The sequence below is a fragment of the Thalassophryne amazonica genome, chromosome 12 (genome assembly GCF_902500255.1).
Source record: "Thalassophryne amazonica chromosome 12, fThaAma1.1, whole genome shotgun sequence".
NCBI lineage: Eukaryota > Metazoa > Chordata > Actinopteri > Batrachoidiformes > Batrachoididae > Thalassophryne > Thalassophryne amazonica.
This window is the reverse complement of record NC_047114.1, coordinates 16,786,327-16,804,074: the sequence shown is the minus strand read 5'-3', so window position 1 is coordinate 16,804,074 and position 17,748 is coordinate 16,786,327. Positions and strand designations below refer to the sequence as shown.

Below are 17,748 nucleotides of genomic sequence, written 5' to 3'. Positions count from 1 at the left end.
GACAATACAGTTAAAATGTTGCGTGAAAGGGCACAGACAGGGAGTGTAAACTACACACATAGAATCAAACCCACATTTCTACATATCATTGGTTCAATTACTACTGTATCTCACAAAGCTACCTGCTCTGCTAAACTAATTATACAGCTTCATGGTAGAGTCCAACAGAGAAGGATTTTCTTTAAAAAGGACATGTGAACTTTCTGCCCCCGTTTATCACATGGGACACTTGAGCCTAGAGTTAAAGGAAAAGAAAACCCACTGATAAAATACATCTGGGAAGACAGACTGTGCTATAAACTAACGATTGTTGCGTATCAATGAAAATAAGGAGCTCTTACAACTGAAATATCCGCCTCAAAAGTCTGCATTTAAGCAGAATTCGGCTATTTCATAAATGCCGCCATTGACACAATTTTAACAGATCAATCAGATTAATTAATTAAATTAAACTTAATAATTAATAATTTGTTAAGGGGATGGAAACTGTCCTAGAATATTTCAGTAGTGAGGGAAACTAGCAAGACAGAGAACTCTGTGGAGAACTCTTTATTCAACCTTTGGGGGAAAATGGAATCACCATATGTTGAGGATATTTCTTACACCTTTCTTACTTTGTAACAAATAAACAGTCACAGATATGACAAAAATGCAGCGAAAATTCACAAGAAAGAGTGAGGGAAGCCAACAAGACAAATAACTCTGAAGGAGACACAGGCTTCTGTGGCTGTGATTGGAGAAGTTGTGCACAGTGCAAACGTTTTCTCTTGCACAACCAGTCACCCTTTCATGGTGGAGTGATGTTCTTAAAAAAGAGACATGAAATTTTGTCTGTAGTTTACCAGAAGGCACAGTGACCTGAGCCTATTTGATTTGTTTTCTTGCATCAAAATCCTGTTATTTTTCATTTATTTTCACTGTCTTTTCTATTATTTTGTTGAAATCTGTTTCTATGTGATTTGATAATGATGTTAATGCCATTTGGCTTGTATATTTGATATATATACATATTTAATAATAATAAAAATGTTTCGAAAAATTAAACAGAAGAACACGGGGAAAATCAGCTTCCTGTTGACCCGGAAGTTGATGAATGCATGAACGCGCTGGCTGCGTGGAGTTCGCTGTGGACGAATTCACGGCTCACCTGTTCTGTTGTGTAAAAATGTCCACGTTGGAAATGCTGAAAAGTTTTGTTAACCAGCGGCTTAGTGCCGCTGTGGAAGAGATTTTCGGGCTTTTAGAAACAACAATATCGAACTACGAAGAAGAGATTGATCGTCAACACAAGCTGCTAGCCGACGTCAAACCTGCCATCCCGATCAACAAAACAGGTCACTACTGTCTCCTCCTTCCTCTCATCTCCAGTCAGGGACAAACGTCTCCTCCTTCCTCTCATCTCCAGTCAGGGACAAACCTTTAACAGCTGCTTTCAGCCTGTTTGCAAGAAGCATTTTGCACAAATCTAGAACACAGAAGAGCCGAATCCCAAGATGGCGCCTTCTTAATTAAAAAAAAAAACCCAAACAAACTCTTTATCAGTTTGTGTGAAAGACAAACTAATAAACAGTGTTTGCGGTCCATGTGTAGTCCTGTAGTTTAATTTTTGTTCCACTGGTTGGAAAAGGATTTGTGGTTTTCTATTAAAAATACAAAATTCTATTTGTGCACAGCGCAGCCACATTAGGGTTATAATATACAAATAAATGTTTATGAGTTCAATGGTACGATTATTTCGTGAGGTTAAAGAGGGTTCATCTCGTTAAATGGTACGTAACAGCTTTCACCCAATTAAATATTTGTTCCATTGAAAGTATGAAACTGTGAAAGAAAAATGTCTGCACACTTAAATCCTTTTGTACATTTAATAGCCAAGCTTTCGGTCGACAGACCTTCCTCAGGGCTCAGTCCACTGAAAGTATGGAAAATCATTCATTATTTGTTTTATATAACAGTGAAAATAGATCCTTGTCGTTTGATATTTTATTAATTTATAAACAACAGAAAAGGGACTTACATTTTGGTGTTCCTCACTGGTGCTGAACAGTCCAACACAAACTTTAAATAGGAGTCCAAAATTGTTCTCAGTAAACTAGGACAAATACTTAGTTCAAAAATAATTCTGACAATGTAGTCCATGATACTGTGCACTGACTTCGTGTACTTCCAAAAAACAAAAGACTTTGTGTACTTCCTCAGTCCAGTGAAAAATCATGTCAGAAATTAGTCCAGCTTTTCATCCTAACAGCTCTTCATGCCTCCACACGGCTTGCAGCGTAGCAAATTTGTGTGTGTGTGTGTGTTAGAAGAATTAGCACTGTTAATTAGTTCCTTCAAATCATCATCTGTCAGCAAAACAAACTCTGTTGTGTTTAGCTAAACGCCCCTCCCCACGAGTGTGCGGTGGTTGCAGTGTACAATGGTACAAAACATATGGAACTAAATTTGCACAGTAAATGGAACCAAATTGCACACTAAATGTAACGCAACACAAATGGGATGAACACTCCATGTCACATGACATACAAAGCACCAGTCAAATGAAAAGGATCCATTCAGCTGTTATATAATTCTAGTTATGGTTATAGTTAAGGTAAGGGATGAAGGTTAGGTTTTCGGCTGTCCCTACTACGAGTAGGTAGATCAGTCCAAATAGCAATAGTTTTGATACTGCCATTGCTACTGGTATCAGATCGATACTAACATGATCGGATCGATACTAACCTCCATTAATGAAGTTGGAGGAGGTTATGTTTTCCCTCTGTTTTGTTTGTTTTATTGTCTGCTTGTCTGTTTGTGAACAGCCTGCAGCCCACGATTTTTCATATATTGTTATGAAATTTTTACTGAAGCTTCATATCCTGATAGGCAAGAATTGATTACATTTTCAAGGTCACATGTCAAAGTCAGGAAAGTTCTTGGAAAATTGGAAAAAAACATTTTTTTAAACATTGAACAGATTTTCAAAAATTGACAACTGTCAAAAAAGATCAAATTTCTGTCATATTTTAGAGCATTATGTAGAATGGTATCCTTGTTTGATCCGGTGTAACAGTCTATCTTCCCCCTGGATATCTTCTCCCCCACCCTGGAAATCTTCCCTCTACCCCTAAAAGGCAATATTCCTACAGGGCAGCACTAATTAAAGCTTACCCAAACCTTGATAAGGCCCAGTCAGGATAGAGCAACCTTTAAACTCTATATTTCATGCATGTCTTATGGCTCCAGAAGAAGCACGATATTGGTATTCTTTCTGTATGTATTGCTAGCTATCTACAATAATATATAGTAATATTTCCTATTCTGAAATATCTTTAAATCCCCCTTCCAAATATACTCTACGAATATATGGACCTGATTGACAACCTGAAATATGTGGTCAAGATGGGAATAAGCTTTTTATCAAATGGCCTACAATCAGTCCAGGGCAAGACCACATCATTGAGACGTGTAGTATCAATGTCGTTTCCACTGTGTCAGCCATGTATAAATCTGGGTAGGATGAAATGTGTGATAATACTGTAGCAGACTTGTTATGGGGGGGGGGGATATCCTAGGGCAGTCAAGGGCAAGACCACATCCCTGTGACATATACTTTCATGTGTTGTTTTCCACTTTGTCAGCCATGTATTAATCTGGGCAGGATGAAACGGGTGATAATGTTACAGCAGACTTGCTTTGCATCTCTGCAAAGATTTAGAGAGAACGGTCAGACACTTCAGAATGGAGGATGAAATGTGTGATAATACTGCAGCAGACTTGCTATGCAAGGGTTGGGGGGTAAGATATTTTAGGACAATTTCCCCCCGACTGCAGCAGACTTGCTGTGGAGCGGGGGGTGGGGGGGTATATCCAGCCGGGAAGATAAACTGTTACACTGGCTCTGATCCAGTTTACAGATTTTGCGGCCGTTTAAATTGAACATTTTAAACCCTATTTAATGTATATTTTACATAATAATCAAACATGTTCCAATCACTGTCATATTTGAAAGTGAGGTGCAGACTGGCACTCACTATTGCCTGACAAAGTTTGGTCTGGATCTGATCCGGATTGTGTATTTTGTGGGCTTTGAGGACTTTTGAATTTAATATTGAAAAGACATTTGATGTACATTTTGCAGTGTGTCTCAATCAAGGTGCCTCAGTCTAATTTTTCTGTTATGGCTTTACCTACACCACTAAACTTGGGTTTAGGTTCAAATTTTATGCCTGTTTGTTTGAAGATGAGTGAGTGAGTATTTATTTCATTTATATAATGCCAAATCGCAACAAAGTTGCCTCAAGGCGCTTCACACAAGTAAGGTCTAACCTTACCAACCCCAAGAGCAAGCACACAGGTAATATTGTAATGAGAAACTCCCTCTGATGGTTTGAGGAAGAAACCTCAAACAGACCAAACTCAAAGGGGTGACCCTCTGCTTGGGCCATGCTACCGACACAATTGACGATACAAATATACAGGAAATTTTGGGAGTCCTTGCTGGTGCACAGGACACGAGGCCTATTCCCATCTCTCGATGGAGCTGCACCTCAAACAGAGAGAAAAACAGAATCAGGTGGCAGATAGACAACAAATGCAGTATAATTTGTCAGCATTAAGCAACAAGAAAAACAGAAGAAATACTAAGGTGATCGCTGGCCAGGAGCCCTAAGCGTCACTAAAAGACCCAGACTTTAGATAAAGTTGAGGCTGCGGCCCGCTCCGTTTGCTAATAAATTGAATTTAAAAGGGTAGAAAGCATAGGAACATACTATGCCGGTATGCTAGGAAAATAAGTGCAACTTAAGTCTGGACTTGAAGGTCTGTTCAGAACCTAACTGTTAACACAGGGAGATCATTCCTCAGAACATGGGTACAATAAGAGAAAGCTCTGTGACCTTCAGATTTTTATTCACCCTAGGGACACAAATTAGCCCTGCACCCTGAGAACACACAGCCCGGGCTGGCACATAGGGTTTAATTAGGTCAGCTAGTTAGGGAGGTGCTAGTCCGTGTATAATTTTATAGACTAGTAGCAGAACCTTAAAATCTGATCTCACAGGGACAGGAAGGCAGTGAAGAGATGCCAAAAATGGGTGTAATGTGGTCACACTTTCTGCTTCGTGTCAAAAGTCTGGCTGCAGCATTTTGAACCAGTTTGAGACCCCTAATGCTGGACTGCGGTAAACCAGAAAATAGAACATTGCAGTAGTCCAATCTAGAAAAAACAAACGCATGGATCAGGGTCTCAGCATCAGCCATAGACAGGATCGGACAAATCTTTGCTATATTTCGCAGGTGGAAGAAAGCAGTCCTCATAATATTTCTAATGTGGAGGTCAAAGGACAACATAGGATCAAAAATTACCCCAAGGTTCCTCACTTTGTCAGTGTAATATATGACACACTGACAAAGCAGGAGGCCTGCAGCGCATCTGTTGCCAGTGGGATGTAATCAGTGAGGATGATGGTGTGGGAAACCGCCCTTTGCAAATAATAAGGATGCTGCCAACAGCTCAATGTCAGGGTCACACGCACGCACCTTCACCGTAATGTGAGATTGCACCACTAGTTCATGTAGAAGCAACTCCCCCTACCTTTCTTTTGCCACTGTTGGTTCATGCATGTTGTTGATGCACTTGAAGTGTTTTGTGGTGTTGTCAGGTTTTTCCCAACTTTTTCAGTTTTGGAATTCTTTGTCAGATCATGTTTCAAATCTGCAGCGATTAAACCATTACTAAAGAAATCTAATCTTGACCTTAGTATGAAAACCTATAGGCCGACATCAAATGTATCATTTTGCTCTCAAATACTGGAAAAGGTGGTTTCACACCAGCTGATGGACCCCGTTACTAAGAATAATCTTTTTGAGCCACTGCAGTCTGTGAAGGAGGCATACAGTACCACAGCCCTCCCCCCACTTGGCAAAGGGGACCAGAGTGGTTCAGAGGTGGTCACAGGAGGTAGAAGACAATGTTCATGGATCTTCATGGACTGGGATGTGCTCTGTGATGCGCAGGAGCAGTATATTGAAAGTATTACGGACTGCATAACTGATTATATCAACTTCTGTACAGACAATATCGTTCCAACCAAGACTGTGCGCCATTACCCCGATAACAAACCGTGTGTGTCCAAGGACATCAAGGCGACACTGCACAGGAAGAAGGCTGCAGTCACGAGTGGAGACAGAGAGGAGCTGAAGAGGGTACGCTTGAACTGAGGCAGAAGATCGCAGAGGGGAAGGACAGTTACAGGAGGAAGCTGGAGAACAAGCTCCAGCAGAACAACATGAGGGAGGTGTTGAGTGGATTGACACCCATCAGTGGTCATGGTAAGAAGGCAGACCAGATGATGGAAGGAGACATACATGAGGCCAATGAGCTAAACGTGTTCTTCAACAGGTTTGACAATTAGTACCACCACCTCCTCCTCCCACCAACCTGCCCCACTCCCCTCCCTCCACTACTCCTTCATTCTCCTCCACGCCTCCCATCACTGCTGAGGATGTGAGAAGAGAATTTAGTCACCTGTGTCCAGGAAAGGCTGCGGTTCCTGATGGCCTCAGCCCCAGAGTGTTGAAAGGATGTGCTTTCCAGCTGTGTGGGATTTTCCAGCACATCTTCAACTTGAGCCTGAGCCAAATGGTTGTTCCTGAGCAGTGGAAAACCTTGTGTCTGTTCCATCTGCCCAAGATGAAGAACCCCAACACACTTAATGACTACAGACCTGTGGCCCTAACATCACCAGCGTTCTCGCCAGTGCAGTTGAGCGTAGAGGGCCCCTATACTGTGATCTTGACCCCTACGCTGTGATTCAACCAGCATAGGAGGGGCTTTTTTTTTTTTTTTTTTTGTAAAGGATGTATGTCACATTATTTAACATCCCAGTCAGACACACAAAGTATTCATGATTATAAGTTTATCTGCGCACATTTGCATATTGTCGGGACCCTCCTACAATACGCTGCAGCACTCGCCACACGGCTATGGCACTCTAAGTTCTCTATGCTTTGAAATAATCCAGGTGAGAACCCTGATCGGCTCATCCTGGGGCACCTCAGCACAGTCGTCGAATCATCACTGGACGCCCTGCAGTTCGCATACCAGCCTGACAGTGGAGTGGAAGATGCCATCATCTTCATGCTGCACAGAGCTTATTCTCACCTGGAGGAGGCAGGCAGAACTGAACTGTGAGAGTCACGTTCTTTGACTTCTCCATTGCATTCAACACCATCCATCATGACAGCGATAAGTGACAGGACATGAAGGTGGAGGCTCCACTGGTGACCTGGATTACCAACTGTCTCACGGGCTGCCCAGAGTATGTGAGGCTTTGGGACATTACATCCGACACCATCAAGACCAGCACTGGGGCACCGCAGGGGACGGTCTTGCTTCCTGTTCACACTCTACACCTTAGACTTCAGGTTCTGGTCACTATCCTGCCACCTGCAGAAGCTTTTGGATGACTCTGCCATTGTGGGCTGCATCAGCAGTGAGGAGGAGGTTGAGTGTGGTGGACAGGTTTGTAGAGTGATGTGGACTCAGCCACCTGCAGCTCAATGTGTCTAAGACAAAGGAGCTGGTGTTGGACTTTAAAAGATGGAAGACCTGTCCAAACCCAGTTACCATCAATGGAACAGAGGTGGTCATTATGGACTACTACACATACCTGGGTGTCCATATAGACAACAATCTAGACTGGACTGTAAACACAGATGCTGTGTATAACAAAGGCCTGAGGCTCAGATCTTTCAATATCTGCAGAAATATGTTGCAGATGTTTTATCACTCTGTGGTCTCCAGCATCATCTTCTACGCTGTAGTGTACTGGGGCAGCAGGCTGAAGGCAGCTGACATGAACAAACTCAACAAGCTCATCAGGAGGCCTGGCTCTGTCCTGGGGGTTGAGCTGGAGTCCGTGGTGGAGGTGTCAGAGAGGAGGATGCTGAGGAAACTGCTCAGCATCCTGCACAACACATCCCACCCACTGCATGCCACACTGTCTTGTCAGAGAACCTTCAGTTGTAGACTGAGACCACCGATGTGCACCACAGAACACCACAGGAGGTCTTTCCTACCTGTGGCAATCAGACTGTATAAGTCCTCTCTCTTCTGCAGGTTGAAGAAAAAACGAACAGTTATTCAGAGTTATGTGCAACCTTGTCAAACGTCTTGTGCAAATGTCTTCATCATTTCACATAAATTGTTATATTTACTGTGAAAGAATAAACAGATTAATGTTCACTGTTACATAATTTCCTTCAGGATAAAAAAAAGTTGATCTTATCTTTTCATTTTATCATGTTTGGAGCTTTCCAGACGATCTGCTCTGTGTCAGCCTGATCCCGTCAGATCTCAGAAGCTAAGCAGTGCGGGACCTGGTTAGTAGTTGGATGGGAGACCTCTTTGGAACACCAGAGGCTGTGTGTGTTTCTCCAGGTAACACTGGAGTTGCGTCAGGAAGGGCATCCGGCGTAAAACCTGTGCCAAATATCAATGCGGATCTGGTTGTATCCGCTGTGGCGACCCCCGAACACAAAAAATTAATGCAGTGATGATGCAGCTGCATTGAAATATTAATCAATCCCATAGTTGATCTTACTTCTCTTTGTTTCTTTTAAATGATCACTTATCAGCCCTTAGAAATGCTGACACGAATTTATCTGCAAGTAGTTCATGTCAGTCTAATATATCAGCTTGTCGATTTATTGGTCAGGTTCTAATGGAAAGAATATTATTTGTTAAAAGAACAGTACGTTCCATCTTTCAACAAATGAAAATTTTCTTTCCTTTGCACTGATAAATATCCATTATTTGTGTAATAGTAAGTAGGCCTGCCATGATAACAAATTTTGCTGGACAGTGTATTGCCTCATAAAATATCATGATGAATCATATTATTATATGGCTACAACACTATGTACACTATGATTGGCTGATTTCCGGTTTGCAACTTTGTTTACAATTTTCACAGTGCAAAATAAAATAGTACAAAAAGTGAACAAAGGAAATGGATGAATTAGGTTAAAGTTGATGTGCAACAACCGAACAAGATGAAAACACAGCTCCAAACAGTCCAGAACAGATTGAAAACTTTGTTACAAACCTGAAAGCTAAAAACAGGATTAGAAAAAAAATTTGGACATGAACATAGTCCATAAATATCTAAACAGCATCGGAAAAAACACACAGATTGAAAGCTTACGAGCTAACGACCTTGACCTTGATTGTTAAGCAAGTTAAGCAAGCGAACGGGTCTGACTACGAGCCCAACAACAGTGACACCAGACGTTTGTGTGTGTGTGTGTGTGTGTCTATATATATATATATATATATATATATATATATATATATATATATATATATATATATATATATATATATATATATATATATATATATGCTGTGACAGTACGCACACTCTGATTGGCTGATTTCCGGTCTGATATTTTCCCATATTACAGACCATTACCATGACAATCGGCCCGGATCTTGTATCAGATTTGCGACTTTGTTTACAATTTTCACAGTGCGAAATCAATCAATCAAGTTTTATTTCTATAGCACTTTACAACAGTTTTCACTGAACCAAAGTGCTTTCCAATAGCACCAACTAAAGATAAAATAAAAAGAACAGTACAAAAAACACACATAAAAGCATAATAAGAGCATCCAAATAGAATAAAAATAGACAAAAAAGTGTCAAAGCAATTATGTGCAAAAAGCTGCCCTGAACAAGTACGTTTTTAACTTAGCTTTAAACAGAGGCAAAGTATTAATGGACCTCAGTTCAAGAGGTAATGCATTCCACAACTTAGGACTTGCTACTGCAAAAGAACGGTCACCCCATTGTTTGAACCTGGACCTGGGAACCTCCAGAAAGTTTTGGTCAGCAGACGAAGTGCTCTGACAGGGTTGTGTGTTTTTAACAGGTCACATAAATAAGAAGGTGCAATGCCATTTACAGCTTTAAAAACAAACATTAAATAGAACAAAAAGCGAACAAAGAAATTATGAGCGATGAAGACGACCAGTCTTAGTGAATTTTATTACACTGATGAGTTTGAATTGAAGGAATTAACACCAAACGAGCTCGAAGTGGACATGCAAAATGAAGACCAACTAGATGAAAACACAAGTTCCAAACAGCCATATAATAAAGGAATTATTAACCTCATTGCTCTGTCTCTACGGGAATATATCAGACCTCATCAGTGTTGTTTTAAGACCATTTTATACCATTGTTATAACGATAATACTGCACGAAAATGCAAATAATTCTTTTAAAGAGCAATGAGCTTCTCAAGCATGGTAGATATCGAACTACATAAAACAATAAAAATAGAAAACAGCATAAAAACAAGTCGAGCTAAAAGGTTGTCTGTATAAAAGTATTTTCAGCTGTTTTTTTTTTTTGTTTTTTTTATCACAGTAGAGCTGCACCATGACATCAGTGACTGCTCTCTCCAAAACCGCATTGTTTTGTGTGTTTATATACATGTTTCTCATATATTATGTAAAAGCTAGCAAGAAACAAACACTTGTAAAACTGAAAATGCTGTTTTTGGAACCTAATTACACCTCTGAACTTATTATTTCACGGACGTTAACATGGTGACATCACAGGCCAGTAGCTAGCTGCAAAACTCTGTTTAGTTCGTGTGTATATATAAAACCTCTTTGTCATATATTATGTCAAAAATAGCCAGAAATAAATACTTATAAAACTGAAAATGCTGTCATTTACAAGACATTTTGTGGACGCTAGCGTGCATACTAACTTCCGCTAACTCAAAGCTAACTTACTATGGAGTCAAATTTGTCTCATTAATACCTACAAATGCACAGAGGGTGATCTACAAATATTCCTTGATTTGCTTATGCTGTTGTCAAAAGCTTATTCAAGGCATCCTGCAGACGTAGTTAAAATGTAAATACTGTTTTTGATTAATTGATTAATAGAAGGGCTTTATTGAACATGTACAAATTGTACGTAAGACAATAGGATCATAATTAAACAACTGCAAATTATAAAGAACACGATCATACAGCCGAGGGTATTTTAGGATTGCATTATATTTAAGAGTCGCTGAGTAATCAGCTAATGCAGTGCCTTGTCTCCTGAATTTACAAGTAGACAGCTACCTTGATAAAGTTTGTCTTTTTCAAACTTTGAGTGTCCGGTAATTCATCAAATGTCCACCTGACACATTCATAGGAAGTATTTATTTATTTATTTTTTATCATTGAAGATTTTTCCCTCCCGATGATTAAGGCATCATGTTTGTCATTTCCTTGTCATCTGGTCTTTGCAGATCCTGAACACGCTGTGAGGTTTCGTGTTGTCATTGACCATGACATCAAGAAGATTACGCTAAACAGTGGAATGCCGTCATCTGTGGAGGTCTTGATTACAGCTGTCAAAGAAGCTTTTTCCATCAATTCACAGATAAGTCTTCAGTACAAAGATGCAGACTTTGATGACTTTTTTACCTTGACCTCGACAAGTGACCTCAAAGACAAAGACACGCTCAAAGTAGTGTATGTGCCACCAGAAATTATACTCACCATGCACCCCCATGACAGAAACCCAGATGCCTCGGATGTGTCCTCTGTGGATGATTTGCTCTCCATGGATTCACAAGACACTTTGATCGAAAGTCCCACCTCGTCCGAAAGGCAGAATACATGGCTTCCCATGATTCCCAAGTCTTCCCCTTCTGAAAGGCAGAGCCTGTGGCCTGCACAGTTTCCCATTCCAACTTTCTCTTACAACACTGAGTTGGCTTTGAAGCAAGGCAATGAGAAGTATCTCAGAGATGGAACGCCTCTGACAACACCAAGTGTTAAATCTGACATTCTGGAGCGTCTGGCTGAGGCCATATTCTCCTACACAGCGTATCCCAACGATGCCCAGAAGGCTGCAGTCGCGCAAGCACTCATCCAGAAGCATCCCTGCTTGAAAGAGCCGGGGTCTTTCAACGGATGTTATGGGTGGCAGCAAAGCATCAAATACAAATGTGGAAACTACCGCTGCAAACTCAAAGCTCATGGAACACCAGAGGTCCTGATAAATTCAATGAAGCATAAGATGGTGGGTGACAGAAAACCAGCCAAAAATATCAAGAGACCAAGAAAAGCAGAGGTTAATTATCTTCCCTCACACCCGCCTGGTGAAACCGACGAGTCGCTGGAGAATGTGAGAATAAAGCTGATTGAAGCTGTGAAGAATGGTGATAGAAAGGAGATAAATGGCTTGATGTTCAGAACGTACAGCTGCAGAAGAAAAGAAGTGGTTGCTCAGTCGATAAGGGTGGCAGAATTCAAGGAGAGATGGCCCGCCCTCTTTGAACCGTTTCAGGTAAACTAATGTGAACACTTTTTTTTACATGTCCAAACAAAGGTTTATGAACTCTTTTACAAAACATAGTCAACATTGTTCAATCATTTGGAAGATTTTCAGAGTTTACATATTAAACCAGTAAGGCTATGAACAAATCAGGGGATGGATACATGAACATTTCTAAGTCACTGAATATGTCTTGAACTTTATTTACATCAGTTATGAAGAAATACAATCAGTATGGCACTCTACGGTAAATCTGTGTGGAGTAGACAGTTCTCAAAAACTGAGTGACTGTGCAAGAAGGAGAAGAAAGAAGAAAGACACCCAGATAACCCAGAAGAAGTTAATAGGCTTCTGTGGCTGTGATTGGAGAAATTGTGCACAGTGCATGTTTTGCATTTTGTATCCCCAGTTCTATAGCTTCATGATGAAGTGGTACAGAGGAGGATTTTCTTTCACCAAAACATTAGATCTAGGCTTGCATCTCAGATGTACTTTCTGGCAAATTATAGCTGAACTTTCAGGTCGTCTTTTTCAGAAAATCCTTCTCTGAAAACATATCTCGGCACAAAAGCAGTCACGTTACGACATCATAAATTTTCTTTTTGTAGCTGATCTCTTATGAACTGCATAATGAACATGTCTCATCAAACTCCAGCAGTAATCTGCCCTCACGTTGCAGTTCCATCAACCTTGGTAACGCTCTTCCATCACTTTGATGTCCTGATGGATACACTCATTCTGCTCCTCACTTATTGCCAAGGTTATTGGGAAACTTGCTCAGGTGGGTACACAAGTACTGCACTTTAATGTTCATCCTACTCCCTAGTTCTTGCAGGCTGAGGAGAAGCTACTCCACCATCTCTCTGTAATTGTCAGCTTTCTTATTGCCCAGGACGCTATCTCAGATGAGATCATTCAATTCGGACTGGCTATACAGAGAAACTTGATCTGCATCCCATGCTTCATGCACTGTATCCTCTTCTTCATTATTATAAGTGTATGAAGAAGTAAACTTGTCCTTATCAATCTCTGGGATCTTAGTGAAAATGGGTACGGGTATTTTATCACTGTGGGGAACTGGTCATATAGCAGATGGTCCACTGCGGTATTGCAAGTGTTGTTTTTCTTATCAAATCCCTAAACGTTCACAAGGAAGAAGTAGCAGTCATCTAAGTGTTTTTTTTTCCCGGTTCTCTCCAAATTATTGGCACACCATATTTGAGATTAGCATTCTTTCCTTGAGACTAGGATCTCAGTGTTTTGACACAAGTTTTGCAAACTTGATGAGGTGCCCAATTTTTTTTGTGGTCACCAAGTGGTACTCCAAAATATATATAAATATAATAGCCCCAGTGGCCTAATGGATAAGGCACTGGCCTCCTAAGCCAGGGATTGTGGGTTCGAGTCCCATCTGGGGTGGAATGTTTTTCTTTATATATAGCTATGAATTACATCTAAATAGACAAAACAAATTGATTGTTTAAAGATGCAAAATATTTTTCACTGCAGTGTTGAACAGCAAAAACAGTGAGCAGGTGGGTCAGTCTGTCCAAAGCAGCTTTTACATTCTTTATAGGAGATGCAAGCTAAAAGAAATCACAGACTGTAAGGTGGTAGCAGGAGATAGTGTCACTAGACAGCACAGGATGGTTGTTTGTAGGATGACTTTAGAGGTAAAGAAGAAGAAGAGAGTGAGAGCTCAACAAAGGATCAGATGGTGGAAGCTGAAGGAGGAAGACTGTTGTGTGAAATTTAGCGAGCAGGTGAGAGAAGCACTGGTTGGAGGGGAAGCAATTTTGGACAACTGGAAAAGTACGGCAGATGTGGTGAGGGAGACAGCTAGGACAGTACTGGGTATGACATCTGGACAGTGGAAGGAAGACAAGGAGACTTGGTGGTGGAATGAAGAGGTCCAGGAAAGCATAAGGAGAAAGAGGTAGGCGAAAAAGTTTTGGGATAGTCGGAGAGATGAAGAAAGTAGACAGGAGTACAAGGAGATGCTGCGTAAGGTGAAAAGAGAAGTGGCAAAAGCAAAGGAAAAGGCATATTGCGAGCTGTACAAGAAGTTGAATAGTAAGGAAGGAGAAAAGGACTTGTACCGATTGGCCAGACAAAGGGACAGAGCTGGAAAGGATGTGCAGCAGGTTAGGGTGGTAAAAGATGCACATGGTAATGTGCTGACAAGTGAGGAGTGTGTGCTGAGAAGGTGGAGGGAATATTTTAAAGAGTTGATGAATAAAGAAAATGAGCGAGAGAAAAGGCTGGATGATGTGGTGAGAGTAAATCAGGAAGTACAAGAGATTAGCAAGGAAGAAGTGAGGGCTGCTATGAAGAGGATGAAGAGTGGAAAGGCAGTCGGTCCAGATGACATTCCAGTGGAGGCATGGAAATGTCTAGGAGAGATGGCAGTAGAGTTTCTAACCAGATTGTTTAATAAAATCTTGGAAAGTGAGAGCATGCCTGAGGAGTGGAGACGAAGTGTGCTGGTTCCTATTTTCAAGAACAAGGGTGATGTGCAGAGCTGCAGTAACTACAGAGGCATAAAGCTGATCAGCCACAGCATGAAGTTATGGGAAAGAGTAGTAGAACCTAGGCTTAGAAAACAGGTGAAGATCTGTGAGCAGCAATATGGTTTCATGCCGAGAAAGAGCACTACAGATGCAATGTTTGCTCTGAGAATACTGTTGGAAAAGTACAGAGAAGGACAGAAAGAGTTACATTGTGTGTTTGAGGACTTAGAAAAAGCTTATGATAGGGTGCCAAGAGAAGAGTTGTGGCATTGTATGAGGAAGTCTGGAGTGGCAGAGAAGTATGTTAGGGTAGTGCAGGACAAGGTGCACAACGAATATACAGACAATCTCAGAATCTGATAACAGTCAATCCACAAAGGTGACGTGTGGGCAGGCTCGAGGATAGAAGACGTCTGTCCTGAGAAGAGCCGGAACCACACGATTTCCGCCGCCACCGAACCTGGTGAATACTGGAGCCGCCAAGTCCCGAATTCCCAGGTGATCACCGTCCCTGACTGTACAAGAATAGTGTGACAGCGGTGAGATGCGCAGTCGGAATGACAGACTCATTCAAGGTGGAGGTGGGATTACACCAAGGATCAGCTCTGAGTCCTTTCTTGTTTGCAGTGGTGATGGACAGGTTGACAGATGAGATCAGACAGGAGTCCCCATGGACTATGATGTTTGCAGATGACATTGTGATCTGTAGTGAGAGTAGAGAGCAAGTTGAGTCTAGTCTGGAGAAGTGGAGATATGCTTTGGAGAGAAGGGGAATGAAAGTCAGTAGAAGCAAGACTGAGTACATGTGTGTGTGAATGAGAGGGAGCCCAGTGGAATAGTGCAGTTACAAGGAGTAGAAGTGGTGAAAGTAGATGAGTTTAAATATTTGGGGTCAACTGTTCAAAGTAATGGAGAGTGTGGTAGAGAGGTGAAGAAGAGAGTGCAGGCAGGATGGAGTGGGTGGAGAAAGGTGGCAGGAGTGATTTGTGACCGAAGAATATCAGCAAGGGTGAAGGGGAAAGTTTACAAAACAGTAGTGAGACCAGCTATGTTGTATGGTTTAGAGACAGTGGCACTAACAAAAAGACAGGTGGCAGAGCTGAAGATGTTGAGATTCTCTTTGCGAGTGACAAGAATGGACAAGATTAGGAATGAACATATCAGAGGGACAGCTCAGGTGGGACGGTTTGGAGACAAAGTCAGAGAGGTGAGATTGAGATGGTTTGGACATGTGCAGAGGAGGGACCCAGGGTATGTAGGGAGAAGGATGCTGAGGATGGAGCCACCAGGCAGGAGGAGAAGAGGGAGACCAAAGAGGAGGTTCATGGATGTGCTGAGAGAGGACATGCAGGTGGTTGGTGTGACAGAGGAAGATACAGAGGACAGGGTGAGATGGAAACGATTGATCTGCTGTGGCGACCCCTAATGGGATAGCTGAAAGACAAAGAAGAAGAAGTGGTACACCAAAATAAGCAAGGTGCACTCTTTTGATAAAAGTGTTGAGGTGATAAAGTGAATCAACCACAGATATAACAGAAAATATCTGGGACATTTCATCACTTCCTTCACTTGGAAGTCGTAGACTTGTTAACTACATTAGCGTAAAGAAGAATCAGGGCAAAGTCTTCACTAAACTGTAAACTGCTGAACTTGTCACACAATAATAAACATTCCTGTTAAGAAACTAATGCTGCTACAGTCAAACATATGTTTAAAAATGACAACATTTCTTAACCATACTACTTTGTCTTGAAACTCCTATTTTTCTCACTTTGTGGCTACTTTTTATATCAAGCGTTGAAGCAAAAGCTGCAGTCTCACACATTTCGCAAACCTGGTTTAAAAACTATGCTTTTGAAGCTGCTTTTGTGCATGATTAGTCAATCAATCAATCAATCAATTTTTTATATAGCGCCAAATCACAACAAACAGTTGCCCCAAGGCGCTTTATATTGTAAGGCAAGGCCATACAATAATTATGTAAAACCCCAACGGTCAAAAAGACCCCCTGTGAGCAAGCACTTGGCTACAGTGGGAAGGGAAAAACTCCCTTTTAACAGGAAGAAACCTCCAGCAGAACCAGGCTCAGGGAGGGGCAGTCTTCTGCTGGGACTGGTTGGGGCTGAGGGAGAGAACCAGGAAAAAGACATGCTGTGGAGGGGAGCAGAGATCGATCACTAATGATTAAATGCAGAGTGGTGCATACAGAGCAAAAAGAGAAAGAAACAGTGTATCATGGGAACCCCCCAGCAGTCTACGTCTATAGCAGCATAACTAAGGGATGGTTCAGGGTCACCTGATCCAGCCCTAACTATAAGCTTTAGCAAAAAGGAAAGTTTTAAGCCTAATCTTAAAAGTAGAGAGGGTGTCTGTCTCCCTGATCTGAATTGGGAGTTGGTTCCACAGGAGAGGAGCCTGAAAGCTGAAGGCTCTGCCTCCCATTCTACTCTTACAAACCCTAGGAACTACAAGTAAGCCTGCAGTCTGAGAGCGAAGCGCTCTATTGGGGTGATATGGTACTACGAGGTCCCTAAGATAAGATGGGACCTGATTATTCAAAACCTTATAAGTAAGAAGAAGAATTTTAAATTCTATTCTAGAATTAACAGGAAGCCAATGAAGAGAGGCCAATATGGGTGAGATATGCTCTCTCCTTCTAGTCCCCGTCAGTACTCTAGCTGCAGCATTTTGAACTAACTGAAGGCTTTTTAGGGAACTTTTAGGACAACCTGATAATAATGAATTACAGTAGTCCAGCCTAGAGGAAATAAATGCATGAATTAGTTTTTCAGCATCATTCTGAGACAAGACCTTTCTGATTTTAGAGATATTGCGTAAATGCAAAAAAGCAGTCCTACATATTTGTTTAATATGCGCTTTGAATGACATATCCTGATCAAAAA

General features: G+C 41.4%; 1 protein-coding gene and 1 non-coding gene across 3 annotated transcripts in view; both read left to right on the top strand.

Annotated features, from left to right (window-relative positions):
• Window positions 1–1,094: 1,094 nt before the first annotated feature.
• The window catches only part of LOC117521504, a 56,571-nt gene continuing 39,917 nt past the window's right edge, over window positions 1,095–17,748 (top strand). For both annotated transcript variants that reach the window (XR_004563954.1, XM_034182818.1), the window contains exons 1-2: window positions 1,095–1,334; window positions 11,302–12,347. Coding sequence is in view for 1 of the 2 variants with exons in the window: in XM_034182818.1 (XP_034038709.1) it covers window positions 1,166–1,334; window positions 11,302–12,347 (1,215 nt within the window). In the remaining variant the exon portion in view is untranslated. The remainder of the gene's footprint in view (window positions 1,335–11,301; window positions 12,348–17,748) is intronic.
• On the top strand, window positions 13,682–13,754 carry trnar-ccu. Its single transcript has one exon. It is a non-coding gene; the product is annotated as a tRNA-Arg (tRNA).